This window comes from Branchiostoma belcheri, unplaced genomic scaffold (assembly GCF_001625305.1).
Source record: "Branchiostoma belcheri isolate BF01 breed outbred unplaced genomic scaffold, Haploidv18h27 scaffold320, whole genome shotgun sequence".
Lineage (NCBI taxonomy): Eukaryota > Metazoa > Chordata > Leptocardii > Amphioxiformes > Branchiostomatidae > Branchiostoma > Branchiostoma belcheri.
The window spans coordinates 19,824-34,948 of record NW_017803933.1 but is presented as its reverse complement, the minus strand read 5'-3'; the positions used below and the strand labels follow the sequence as shown (position 1 = coordinate 34,948).

At 43.2% G+C, this 15,125-nt stretch overlaps 1 protein-coding gene across 1 annotated transcript; it reads right to left on the bottom strand.

The window, feature by feature from the left end:
• Positions 1 to 2,239: 2,239 nt before the first annotated feature.
• Positions 2,240 to 14,797, bottom strand: LOC109475050 (atrial natriuretic peptide receptor 1-like). The gene is made up of 22 exons (XM_019775593.1): positions 14,734 to 14,797; positions 14,124 to 14,266; positions 13,326 to 13,484; positions 12,838 to 12,976; positions 12,226 to 12,320; positions 11,631 to 11,775; positions 9,891 to 9,972; positions 9,312 to 9,427; positions 9,088 to 9,176; positions 8,768 to 8,845; positions 8,426 to 8,536; positions 8,092 to 8,163; positions 7,628 to 7,784; positions 7,142 to 7,294; positions 6,359 to 6,533; positions 5,680 to 5,823; positions 5,162 to 5,285; positions 4,924 to 4,992; positions 4,257 to 4,431; positions 2,991 to 3,089; positions 2,726 to 2,817; positions 2,240 to 2,308 (listed from the first exon to the last, which is right to left on the bottom strand). Exons 1-22 carry the CDS (start codon positions 14,759 to 14,761, stop codon positions 2,240 to 2,242), a joined length of 2,514 nt encoding a protein of 837 aa, XP_019631152.1. The 5' UTR covers positions 14,762 to 14,797.
• Positions 14,798 to 15,125: the final 328 nt, after the last annotated feature.

The window sequence follows — 15,125 nt, the reverse complement described above, 5'->3', positions numbered from 1 at the left end:
ACATGTTGCATGTTTTTCTTTCCTGCTTGTTTGGAAACTAAACGAAGAAGTTCGGTTTTGAGCCAGTTGTGTTTGAAAAGTGTAAATAATTAAAAATCCATTCATATTGGAAACGTATAGTCGAGTTTTGGATCAGTTTGAACCGCACCGTTGTAACTTGGTTTTGAACCCAGAGTATATTTACCCCAGAATGTTATAAGGAACCCTCTCAGATGTATACATGGAGATTTGTATGTCCTTTTTGTGCGCTAATTCAACGGAAATTATTACTTACAACTTGGCCACGTTCGTCGTATGTCGTCGCACGATTTTGACGCCGAAGAAACCTATTGCAAGATGAAACATATTTTAATTATTCTAAATTTGATTTCAAATTAATAAATGGCTGTGTTGTTACTGAAAGGAGTCAAAGACAATCTTTTCAGTAAGAAGACAGACGAGTTTCGTACGACACATACACGACTATCCTAAGAATGTTTGCGATCGATCGTACGACGATCGTGCGACAACTGTGACCGAACCCTTACACCTTCATCAAATGTATCATGTGATGCGCAACGGGGTGTATTTCAGAAGTTGTTTACAAATATGACTGTAAGAGATATTATCTAAATGTATGGAGACCAAAATTATACGCTGTACCATAAATCATATAAAGTTGGGCATTTAATCCGTTTACAAATGTCTCCACTCACATAACTCATCTCAACATACGTGTAAAGTTATGCATATGCGTGATATGCTCATGTGAATACAAAGATTACCTTTGTCTATTATCGCTACTGGAGCAATGGTTGTAACGGCGCAGTCACATCCGTCGTACTCAGTCGTACGACTTTGATGTTGTATTCTCGAACAGGCTGTGACAGAACCAACCGCCGACAAGGATGTTAGACAGCCTTTCCGTAAGAAGACATCTGTATGTTCGTACAACATATGCACGACTAGGCCAAGAATTCCCCTGGTTTGAGATCGTAGGATGATCGTGCGCCGTTTGTGACTGGGTCGCTACTGCGTCACGATTTTACATGTAGGACTATCTAAGCTACAGTCGCAACTAAACACAGTTGTTTACTGACTATATTCAGTTGAATCTATTTGACTGAGTAAAAAGAAGAACATGTTATTATAACAACATCGCCTCTATGTATTCCAAGAACTATGTGCCGTGTAGATAGAACCAGACCATGGTACTTGTAGGTTCGGTGATGTATAAAGTCTTGAAAACGTGTACATAATATTTAAACAGACGTCACACTAAAGAGATTATAGAGACAGACCTGCACTTATATATCGTGTTATTCCGTTATTTTCTTCAGTGGTTTGTATGTTACGTTGCGACAAAATGCCATTAAAACTTATGATGCGATTGTCAAACGAACATTTGTTTGTTTGTTTGTTTGTTTATTCATACCATACTCAAAATTGACCAGCTGGGCGCTTTTTATTGAGGTCAGGGGAGACGACGTCAGGATCAGTCAAAATATACAAGTTATATGATTAAAACCCTAACAAAGCCTGAAATATATAGTCGTAATGAATCCATAGGCAGATACCCTTACACATACATGGTGTTACATAAACACATATACCATCATGAATGCTGCCATATGGTTCGTGTCCTTTCATTTGGGTTGTTACATTCTCAGGCTGTTACATATCGCATCTATCTATATCCAATCTCCCAATATACAATATAGCTATATATATATAGCGATGTGTTTACAATCTTGGGGAACATTCTTCTCTGTTGGTAACTGTTTGGCAAACGGATACTGTTTTGCAGCCACCGAAATATCTGCTTGGAGATTGAAGGAACAGTCAGCCCTTTTCCTATGTGATCAGAAAATCAAAGACGACCACCCAGTGAACTCTACATAATATTCAATACTAGATCGATGTAATCTATATTCTCTACAGACAGGTCCACTTGTCACTCGCGTGCATTACCTACAGGCCATGGAAAATCAGATATGGTTTTAATATCCACCATAGAATTTAATATAACCTACGTTATAATCTTACGATCATTTCCACTATAGACTGCGACTGCTGAGCTCGTCTAAGATTTGGCAGCTCACTCAATAACTTTTATTAATAAAGAACGATTTTATTTTGTTCTCTTTCAAATTATACTTTGATTTAGTCACTCAATGGTCGCTCAGCCATTACCGTCTACTGGAAAGTGGACCTTCAACACATTGCCCTAATCTGCAGTGTAGTTGTATGTGCGGAAGCCTCACAGAATATCCCGTGTGCTGGACTTCTCCTCCCGCAGTAGCCAGTACGTAGGAACCGGGCCCTTCCCCTGGGCAGCACGGCAGGAAAAGAAGGATACAGATCAGATGAGATGAGCGGTATAGCCGGTATAACCGCCCTTCGGCGTAACACACCAGCTTCGCAGGCGCTAGGCACGCGCTAGCTAGCTATATCACACCAAACGACTTATCACACTCAATCTTTGCACATTTAATTGCAGGAGTTGTTGAAGGCTTCCTTTGTAGTGAAGGTTTTCAACTGTGCTTGGTGGCAACGAGTTTCACTCTACGATAGTTCTTGGGAAATACGAGTTTTTGAACTCGTATATACGAGTCGGAGGTCGGAGTCACAATTATACACAACAAATGACATTTTGCATGTGCATATATCGTTACTTGTATCTATCATCAATTATTATTACGATAGTAAGTTACATCATGTGTGAATCGCGTCGGCGAAAACTTACTTTCATTTCGACCTGTCCGCGGAACTCGTGAACGAACCCTCCATACGTGCTGAGTAAGGACACGGTCGGCACACTGGTGTGGATACGCAGGGCTGGGGGTGGAGAAGATAAGGTCAATATTTTGTTACTCCTTAAAATGGAACTGTGAAAGGTTTGAAGGAGGTATGTATATAAATCATGGTAGAAGTTGCAAGAGTAGATGTGTGACGTTGTAGAGAAACATTTCATGTGAAACTCTTTGTGTCGACATGTCAAAACTACTTACGCAGCCCTGTTGACTCCATCCGGGAGGCGGTGTTGACCGTGTCTCCAAACAGGCAGTATCGGGGCATCTTTAGACCCACAACTCCCGCCACACAGGGACCTGCATCGGTTAGGAACGACATCTAGCGATCAACTAAGGCAACACAAGACGACCAGGGTCTACATATTATATCGGAACAAGAGTTCCACGATCTCATACCTTCGCCAAATGATGTTAACCCTTGCGGGTGACGAATTATACAATTTTAATCATTGATTTTGTAAATAAGAGCCTCATTTACATGGATTATATCAGTTGATCATATTCTCCATCCAATGACGGCCTTATCATAACAAAAAGGCTATTACAGCACTTCCTCATAAATTATGCAAATGAGGTCATGATTTGAATAAAATATGTTTATTGATGTTCACCTTCACTTAACTTCCAAATGTGGCAAGTATGAAATTCGGGGTGCAGCAGTTACAACTATGGAATTATAAGAATTTGCCATTAATTATGCAAATTAGGTCCTCGTTTACATAATCTATATCCTTAGATTTTTTTCTCGTTCTCAAGTAGATGTCAGTGTGTTTCATAGTCCTATTATTGAACAAAGCAGATTTATAGAATTTCCTCATTAATTATGCAAATTAAGTCCTGATTTGCATAATTGCCATCTGATTATGTCAAGCATCACTTCAACTACCTACATACCAAAAATCACGACAATACGTCAACCGGTTCTTGAGTTATTGTCCTTCGAATTTTTTTCAAGAAATGCTCCTGCAGTTCCAGAACAAGGCGCTAGGGGACCCAAACTCGTGTCACTTCTTTCCTACGCCAAGAGCTATCTGCCATCCAAAATTCGTGACCCTAGCATGTCCAGATCACGAGATATCAAAACCGGAAGTTCTGCTGCAGTACCTAAGAAAGCCGCCAGGGGGCCCAAAATCTAATCATTTCTAGGTCTCATGAAGACCTACCCACCTACCAAGTTTCATTCCAATCCATCCACTGCTTCTTGAGTTATCTTGCTAAACCACACACACACACACAAACACACACACACACACAAACGCTACTGAAAACATAACCTTCTTGGCGAAGGTAATGAATGACGATCCTGAGTTTGAGCTGGTCCTGAAGACGGTGCCGTTAGACCAACAACTACCGCCACACAGGGACCTCCATCAGGAACGACATCTAGCGATCCATAAAAGCAACACAAGGCGTTCAGGACCTACGGCGCTGGCACCTGCGATCTAAACTACTAGTAGTACATACCAGAGTGAACACCGATCCTGAGTTTGAGCTGGTCCTGAGGACGGTGCCGGATCTTAAAGGATCTGACGGCGGCCAGAAGTGCCAGCGACATCCGGGCGACTTCCCTGGCGTGGAGGTTGCCGTTTCTCAGCGGTAAACCCGAGACCACCATGTAGGCGTCACCGATAGTCTCCACCTGGGGTAGATAAACAGATTCAGATTTGTGTCTGCAGTGCAGAATAGACCGATCCTGACTGCCCATCACAATTAATGAGAGAACGTCTGCATACCCGATTTTTCCAATATGTACATTACATCTATCAACGGTTTTCGTTGGATTTTTGGTCAATGTTGCAAGCATGCATAAAAAATTTGCGTGTTGAAGACGATATTTTTTCAACATAACATTTGGAAACTACAGACAGAGTGTTAACATTATATACGTGAATACGACCTTAAATGAGACGTTCTGCCGAAGTGCTACTCACAATACATGACGGGTTTCGCACAGGAGCATCTATGTTATACTGGAGATTGGATCGGTCTATTAAACAGCTCTTAACCTTATATAGCGCAAGTCTCTGGCGAGACCACATCTTCCTAAGTCAACATCCAAAAGAATTGTCTTACAGTGCTAAGCTGAAACGTGACACGCAAGACAACCGACTTAACTGTGTGCCATAGTTACCTTATAGACGTCATAATTATCAATGATGGCATCAAAAGTTGTGTAGAGGTCGTTTAACAACGCAACCACCTGCAGAAATATTAAAATGAGGCAGTGTTAAACATATATATATATAGGTCGGAGTCGCAAACTGTCCCTATGTTATGAAAACGCCATGGTGCAGACGGCAAAATGATGTGCTGTTAGGGACGCCCCCTGGCGAGATGCCCGGGAGAAACAGGCGGTTGAAGCTGTTCACCTGCATGGGCGTGCTCTGCGCTGACAGGCACGTGAAGCCCACGATGTCGCTGAAGTAGATAGTGACGCAGTCGAATGCCTCGGCCTCCACCCTCTGTCCCCGCGTGAGCTGGTCTGCTACCGTCCTGCAGCGGGAAGGACCTGTTGTTATCTGACATAGTCTGCCATGCATAGGGAATCTCCGTTTGGAATTTGGAAGTATAGTTTTGGGGTTACTGAGCTCTGTACGTTTACGTATCTATTTGTTTGTGACAACACGTTGGGAGAGGGTTAACATGCGGAATAAGAAGTCAAAATGTCAGACACAGGAGTTGTAGTAAACTTGAGAGTAGGTTGACAGCACGGGGGTAGTGGAAAGATTGACAGGCAGGATGACAGGCAGGTCAGAAGCTCACAGGAAATAGAGTAAACTTGAAGGTCACGAAAACCGACCATAATACCTTGACGTCGGAAATCTCTGAAGGACAAACACTTTGTCGATTAAAAAAATACAGCCCTTGCCGACCGTGTGTGTCCCACCTGGGTAAGAGTTGGTGCAGTAAGTCCTCCGCCTTCCTCTTCTCGTCCATGTACTGCCCTGTCCGCTCCTCCACCAGAGACTCCAGGTTGTTGGCGTACTGCTCCATCCGGCTCAGCAGGTTGTCCAGGATGTTCTCACTCTGACTGGGGGAGGGTTACAACATGAGGAAATCGAAGTCAACAATAACAACTAGAAACGTAACATTTGCAAAGCCTTCACCTGACCTATCCCAACAAACTACTTCTCTGTTTATTCCTACTCAAATGCAATCACATATACGCTCTGTCCTGCAACTTACTGTAACCCAACACCACAGGGTGTCTGATACAGCACCAGTTGTCCGGTCCACATGTCATGACTCTATTTGTTTGGAACGGAAGAAGAAGATTAAAAAATGAGAAAAGACATCATGTTTTCCTTCTGAGAATGTAATCATAATGAGGTTTTTGGTGACGCCTCAAGTGACTGTAATTGATCTGCAAGAATTCTTATTTTTCAAAGGAATTTCTGGAATTTCCGCGAATGCGAAGAAAACATTTGTTTTTACCCATAAGAAGGTTTTGTGATGCTTGCTTTTGACATATAGCAAAAAATGACCTGTCAAATACATACTTAATTGCCTGTAACGAATTGTTTGTAATGTAATTTTTAAAATGACAACTGTTATCAAAGATGTACCTGGCTGGGCTGAGTTTCTTGACCATGCCCCTCAGGCTGTGGAAGTCAGGTCGTTCCTCCGGGTCCTCTGACCAACACTTCTCCATCAGACTGCGGAGGTTCTGCGGACAGACGGCGTCACTCACGGTCGGTCTGTACGGAGGCTCCTCACTGTGCTGCACACGCTGCAGCATGTCTGGTGATAAATTAAGATGAAAGAAAATATTAGAACCAGGGACCGGAAATCACCCCAAGAGCACAAGTCTGTGAAATGTACTACGACCATGAAATCAGAGATTTTCATATTCCGGGCAGCACATTGAGTTTTCGTGAATTTATGGGGAAAACAGAGCTCATGCAATCCTCGACTTCTTAAATTCTCCCAAATGCCAACTGCTAATTCCTACTTGCGTCTGGCCAGATTCTGAGACCTTCCCGTTCATCCAAATTTCTCCCAATATACATCCCGTCTTTCCCCCACCCACGTGCTATCAACCTACTGCGAACAAAAACACACACAAACTCACAGTGAACCCAGCAAAACAATACTTACGCACACTGAAGTAACAAACAAACAATGTGTTTATCATTGTTCTTTTATCTCCAAGCAGATCTTTTGACAGCTAAAAACACAGTATCAGTATCAAATTGGCCAGAAAGTATCCATTTGTCAGATATATTATCATTTGTCACCCAAGCTAGGTTGGCGTAAAAAAAGAGAGGCTGCTAAAAATGCCTGAAACACGCCCAAAATAAGCCGAAGCCTACATGTAAATCTCTGCCAGGAGAGTACATTGTTCCCACCTTCAGGTAGTAGACAGCTGTCCTCCCGGTAGAACGTTCCGCAGCGGAAGACGATCTCCTGCACGATGATGGAGAAACTGTAGACGTCTCCCTTCTGGGTACCTCTGGTCGGGACGGATCCGCGGAGCAGCTCCGGGGCTCGATAGAGTAGCTCTAGACATACCCACATAAAAAAACCGTTGGGTTAAAATCTCGAAATGAGCAAACAGAGTTCAAATTACTTCTTGTGGCGCGGTCAACTTCGTCGTCGATGTACGACGTCATGCGTCGTACAGACCGTGACGGAATCAACCGCTGATACGGCTCCAAGACAGTTTTTTAAGTAACAAGACATATATGAGACGTCTACGACACCACATATAAACTAAGAATACCCCTTCCAGTTTATACGTCGATCATAGGTCTTATGTTATCAGACCCTTCATAGTCACCTGGTATTTTCAGTTTCTTCCAAAAGAACTACATAGAATATTTAAAAAAGCCTACTTGTGTAATACGCGTGCGTCTTGTCGGTGTTGCGCTTGCGCAGTGACATGAGTCCGAAGTCCGTGACCTTGAGCACGAAGCGGCTGTCCACCACACAGTTAGAGGAACAGAGCTGACCGTGCGACTTCAGGAAACTGGCGTGGAGGTACGACATGCCCTGTATTCAACATGACAGTAACAATTCACTTGGGAGGTATTTTCATGTCTTACTGTATACTAGTATGTACGATAGTGTCAAACCGACTTAGGTCATGTTGATTTGATTATATGGATGACATCCTCTGGGAACCCCAAAACTCATGCAATGTGCGAATAAAAAAAAGTTTGGCAAAAAAAAGTTTCTTTCATCATTAAATCTACGTGGCCATGAAGGTTGAACAAATGACATAAGCGTACACACAAACCTACACAAACAATACTAGAACTTTCGATTAAACGTGGCGAATTTCTATCGCCTCTCCCACCTTGACTATGTCCAACATGAGGGAAAATCGAAACATCCAGTCCAAGGTCAGGGAGTCGTTTTCAAGAATGTCCTGGGTGGAGGGGAAGGACAGAAAATCAGTCATTCAAACTGCACAGAGAAGAACAAAGTAGAGAAGATGTCGGTATTGTGATATAATTGTTTCTTCAGTGCAAACATCGTTATGTTTTTCAGTGACTTCTTGCGGCAGAAAATCACATGAATTGATTAGGACTGACGAATGGGGGTAATTACAAGTCACAACAAAACATGATGATCGAATAGATGCAGTTAACTAGCCTCTCTCGAACTATAAAGAGAACTATTGAAGCTACCTGCAGACTCCCCCGCGGGCAGTACTCGGTGAGAATGAAAGAGTTGGACGTGATCGGCTCCAGACAGGCGCCCACGAACATGGTGACGTTAGGATGGGTCAGGTCACGCATCTACGGGAAACAAGGTCAGGAGACACACTTCTGTTAGGCCATAGTAAGTAAATGTCATGGATGACAACCTCTGTGCATTCAAAATCTCATACGAGAGCGCGAAAAAAAGATGGGCAAAAAAATAAGTTGCCAATATTTTCAAAATAGAGACCATAAACAAGTATCAAATCATGACATCGCATCTAACAAGTATTCCGGTATTCAAGAAGTGCAGAAAGTGACAGTACTTACCTGTTTGAGTTCAAGAAGAAGCGTCTTGTTCAGGTGAGCTTTCTTGGGCTCCACCCACTTTAGAGCTACGGTGTTGCCCTGACATCAGACATCAGAGAAAACAATCTTAGCTTAACGTCAACGACCAAACTAGTTAAAACATAATCTCCAAGCAGATTCGGCCAATGGATACAGGCGGCCACCATAAAGTCCCCTTGCCCCAGCGAATCTGCTTGGAGATGAATAAAACAATGTTTTCGTTCGAATCAACAATGGTGCCTAGAAGGAAAATTAAAGACAAGGAATGGAAAAGGGAAAATACTACTTAAAATGTTCCACACTTTGTATGTACAAGTCTTGGTGAAGATCTGTTGTTCGTCGTCCGTGGTACTGACGGAGAAACCCGAGTAGATTGTAGCCAAGGACCGGCCTGTCGCCTGAGGACATGTCAAAGATGGAGTTATCTCATATGAAAACCAAACACTACAAACTCTCACACTACTGCAAACTCTAACGCTACGCTGATGGTTCATATATTGCTCGTTGCTTGTCCAAGCATGCCTACTACCTACCTTGGTGCTAGCCCGGGACAGACTGTTAGCGTGTCCCTTGACGAACACCACATCTTCCGGTTTGACCTTCCACTGCATACTGGCCACCTCCGCTTCCAGACGGTATTTTCTGTAGTTATTGAGAGTGATCATGAAAAGACTAACTTAGAAGAAAGGAATTATTTATCAGATAGTGTTGTTTTAGGTTGAGGCAGAATGGCAGAAGAAAAGCTTTTCTTTTAAGACTAACATGTGACTGAATAGCATTTAAAATCACAACCGCATTTTAATTCGGAGAAATTCGTAGCTCTTTATAAGACGAGCTGGCCTTCGATTAACGTCTGCCCTCTTCAACATGGCTATTCATTCGTCTGTCATGTTCATCAGACGAGTCATATTAGCCCAGATGAACATGACCGACCGCCATCAAAACTATCGGCTCGTCTTATAAAAAGTGGTTGTGGTTGAAGAGCTTTGCTATTCTCCGAATTCATGTTCGACAAGGGCATCCTTTTTCTGCAGTATTTTTGTACATTTTCGTGTTTTTATTTACATGTCACTAATGGTTACACTTGTGCGCAAAACTAACTGACCTGTACATGATGATGACTACAATCACCAGGACCAGCACCAGGCTGGAGAAGGACGATCCCACGTACACCATAGGGTCCAGCTCTGGAACAAGATCAAACAGCGTGAAGGGCCAGACACATACGTCGTATGATCGTCTGATGATCGCAAAATGGATGCATTGGGGGGATGCATCTGTCCTGATAAATTCAGTTGTCTTGTTACAGGAAAGGTTTTAGATTCATGTCGCTGGTTGTTTCCTGCTTAAAGGGGGCCTCCAAGGGGGGTCCCGACAACGCTCTACGCTAAATTTTGAGAGCCGGCTACGTATTACGCTGAATTCCGGACGCCTCTCTACGCTCTACGCTAAATTCGAAAGATTCCGAACGCACTATGCAGAACTCAATCACCTAGCAACTGCATGTTTGCGTGAAAACCTTTTGATTTATCATATGTAGAGGTGACATAACTTGAATTAAAAGTAGTAACCGGCGGTCACTTCCTTATACATTGAAAGTATAGAATACAAAACGGGGTATTCAGTATTACCCCAGGAACCAACTTGACCGCGAGTCGATCGCCCGAAGATCGGAGGGCAATCCGTCAATGGAGGTAACATGGCCGTAGCCAGGATTTTGAAGGGGGGGACCAACGAGCGCCGTAGGCGCGAAGTTCCTAGGGGGGTCCGGGGGCATGCTCCCCCGGGAAATTTTGAAAAATGAACCTTCTGAAATATGGTATTTCCTGCGTTTTTAGAGGGTTTCAAAGAAAAAAATCAGAGATAACTTTTTCAATGACAAAGTGAGCCGTTTTCCTACGACGGATTCCAGCCTTGCTGGTGACACGAATCAGTCCGTCTTTTAAAGAAAAGTCTTGGACCTTTAGATAAAAAGTGGACCAAAAAGTGGACCTTTGAGCCTTGTGGGGGGGGGGGTGTCATCCGAAGGTAGAAAAGGCCGCAAACAATACAGCGTAATTTGTCCAAACGACTCAGCTGCCCATTGCTGACGGTCCCGCGTTACCCATCACCCGCACAATGACTGGGATGACATTACTCTTTTCGGGAGTGTCCTCCATTACCCTGGCCGTTCATCAGCAATGATGTTCCCGCTAAGAAACGTCTTAAGGGCCCATATTGGGCCTTACAAGTCATGTGGTTCTAAGGCCTTCTACCCTCTTCATCTGTGGCCATCTGTGGCGTTTGGCCAATGGTCCTCCTGTACGTCACCGATGGTAAGGTCAATCTCGTACCCAGCGCATTGTGGGATCATTCCCATGTGTTCCCTTGTTCTTGCGTATGGCAACCAGGAACTTGCGAGGCCTCGAGTTCCCGTTTGCGGCTTGGATTACGCTCTACGCACAATTAATCGATTACGATTTACGGTTAATTCCCGATAGCTACAACGCATTACGTAGAATTAAAACGGCGAATTACGCTCTACGCCAAATGCGCCAATTACGCTCTACGTTGAATTAGAGGGTCCGTCTACGCTCTACGTAGAATTAAAACGGCCGATTACGCTCTACGGAAAAGGGCTTGGGCCCCCCCCCCTTAAAAACTCTATGGATCAAACTCTCTACATGTACGGCAAGTATTACAACATCGTGAGCTTCGAATTCTTTTGCCCCTTTAGTTTCTTTTTGCAAGAAGTGCAGAAAATATCAAAGCTTGTAGATTGTACAGAAAGTATCAAAAGTATGAAGATAACGAAGAGGTACAACAACTTCTTCAAGAAAATATGACAGTTCCTAGTAATACCGACCTGTGAGTTCTGTGACGCAGAATTCCCCGTCAAACCCACATTCCGGCGTGTCCCGGGGTGGTGACGCACTTCCGGCCGGCCACTTGATGACCACACCCGGGACTTGGTCGTAAACCTTCCGTTCACCGAAGAAATTAGCCACAACCTAAGAAGAAAGAACAAAAAAATAATCACAACCTAAAAAAAATAAAGAAAAAAACTCACATTAGATATGCGGCACGCTATGGATACCGACAAACTTTGCACAACACTACTCAAAAGTCGATGAATTAAACTTTCCAACAAAACAGCAGAAGTTCACAGTAAGGGCACAGTCACATTCGTCGTAGGTTTTTGTAGGATTTTGATGTCCTAGCATTTTCAAGTAGACTGTCACAGAACTGACTGCGGAAAAGAATCTAAGACTATATCTTTTCGGTCATAAGACGCTGAATTTTGTACGACATATGCAGGACTTTTCCATGTATTCAACTTGCGATCGTACGACCAATGTAACCGCACCGTAAGGAAAATATATAGCCCAGATTATCTCAAAGTCTTTGTTTTAGAAGTAACAGAACTGTAGATATGACAGTGACGAGGATCGGGTGGGCACCTTAAATGTCCCGTTGATGACGTCCTGCATGTCATACAGCATGTAGTCCGAGTCTCTGTCGCCGTTACTGTCGATAGTGATGTTCCCCTGGATACCTAGTAAAACAATCGTAGTGATAAATAGTCCGTCGTGTGCACCTTTGTCCAATCATATCCGGACATTACTCCATATATGATTTTCTGTAGGAAAAACGACCACTTTCAAGAGAAATGTACGCTTGAAGTAGATGGATATTTACTGTCCAAGTAGTTTAGGCTTTTGCTTATTCTTGATGTGTTTTACGCGATTATATCAGATTTTATTTTTTTGTACTTTTTTGTACCTTTTTTACGCCAGCCCTGTGTGTTGCAAACGGTAACTGTCTGGAAAATGGATACTGTCTGGCCAATTTGATACTGCCTTTGCAGCCGCCAAAAGATCTTTTTAGAGACGACTAAGGAATGTCCGCTTTTCTGGACGAATGTGCACTTCCAAGCCGTTAAGTAAAATGTCCAAATATGATTGTACGGGGTGACATAGATAGGACGCTTTCCTGAAGATGCAAACCACTATGTAAACACATTATATCTGAATTGATGACAGATGAAGCTGGAAAGGACGGGAAGGTCTCACCTCCGTGAAAGGTTCTGCTCCGCATCCTCTCAGCCATGGCCCTTCCGTCGTACGGATTCCCTCCCTCCTCCAGAATCTCGCTCAGAACAGTGGCATACAGAACGACAGCGTCGTGCACTATGGCGGCCAAAACGGACACCTGAAAGTGTGGAAGACGTGTAAGACATGTGTAAGTGCAGGCCTGCTTCATTCGCTAGATGGCGCTGTTGCATCAGTGCATAAAGTTTAGGATGTAATGGCGCAAAGAGAATGATAAATCCATAGCTGATTAAAGAGCGTTTTAAATGCTGTTAATGGATTGTATAGTACGATTCCAAATGGTCAGGATAAACTATAAGGAGTTAGTGGTAAGTGAATCAAAGGTTGCGCCGCAGGAGGATGACAAATATACGCAAGAAATTGGACAGAGAAATATAATAAAATATAATAAAATAATATCAAAATAACAAATCATATAATGTATTCATCAGAATAACAAATTGCCTTACCTCTTCTTCAGGTGGATAAGTAAAACCGAAGTCAGACAGTGACCTCCTGATGACTTGGTCAGCAAACGTGGCGTACTCAGCGGTGTCCGGGCGGTACAGAGACAGGATGAACAGGGCTTCAAACGCCTTCTTAGCATCCTCGTCACGGCCGTCATCGGCCTAAAGTGACGATGATATGTAGTTAAAACGTGTTTAAAAAGTCAACATTACAACCTGCTGAAACGCATCCTTACATACACCAGTATACAGACCTGTCCTTGGTGCTGATCACCATCTGTGCAATAATAGACGTACCTGTCCTTGGTACTGAAGTCATTCCACACAAAAGTAAACATGTATACCTGTCCCTGTACTTCTACACTAACATTAAAATATATGCATGTCCTTAGTGTTGAAATTGCTCCAAAGTTGACATGCCTGTCCTTGGTGCTGAAACATTCAACACAAGGTTAACATACCTGGTCACGATGCTGAAGTCGTTCCACACAACGGATAACATAAATACTGAAATAATTCCACACAAAGGTGAACATACCTATCTTTGGTGCTGATAAAAATCTGTGCAATAATAGGCGTACCTGTCCTTGGTGCTGAAGACCTTCCACACAAAGTCTAATCATCAGCGCTCCCTTGCGATCGGAAAGTGAAATGCACCTTTACGTCCTAACGTCTTATAAGCATGTCAAAATTTGTAGATTTTGTTCGAAAACACTTTCCAAAACTGTGGAGAAGAGAAAACGTACATTTCTAACCGAAAAAATAATTTCTGTTATTAAAGATACGTGATAAACTGCTGACCTTCCAGTCGAAGTTTCCGAACATCTGCGGTTGTCTGAAGAACTCCACACAGAAGAAGACAAACTCGCCGTTAATCAGACCCTGATCGTACGCGTGAAGCATCATGGTCCGGACAGTCTCTCCGCGAGCAGCGATGAAAATAACTAGGAACAAGTTGAACACATGGAGAGTTGTAAATCCAACTTTTTCTCATTAAACATACATGCACCGTTATTAAAGTCGTAATCCGCATATCGTACTAAATTATGATGGTATAGAGAGCGCATATTCAATTTGCCACACAATGCAAAAACTGAAGGAATTGATTTCTGTTGGTGTTGTTTTTAAAGTTGCGTTATATCCGTCCAAGTTAAGTATTAAATGGAATGCATGAAATGTAACTTAGCATAGGTAACAGTGAAAGTAGAAGTACTGGAGGTAGCAGTAGAAGTAATAGAGGTAGACATAGAAGTAGAACTGGAGATAGAAATAGAAGTAGACAAAGTAGAGGTGGAGGTAGAAGTACATGTAGAGGTAGACGTAGACGTAGTAGAGGTAGAGACAGAAGTAGAAGTAGAACTGGAGGCAGTTGTAGAAGTAGAAATAGAAGTAAAGGTAGACGTAGACGCACCCCTAGACACGGCGGCCGTCTGCCTCATGACGTCGGCCAGGTCCTCCCCGCTGTGCCCGATCTCCCGGTAAGTCGCCACGGTCATGTTCCTGAGCCGGGCGATGTGCCGGATACCGCCCATCGGGCTGGTCCACACCGGCGCCCGGTGCACGATCAGGGCGAACCGCCGCCAACCAAAGTGCGCACAGATCTCAGCGAAGAAACCGCCCATCTGTGTGGAGCATTTTTTTATTCATTTACTCATCTTAGCTTTGTTACATTACATTAAACATGACAGGAGTAACGGCAAAACCCCTTTTTCATGGCTTCTGTTGAACTTTAAATGATACATACAGTGCAATATTGTCATAATACAAATGAATAATGATCGATACGTATAAAAGTATATACTT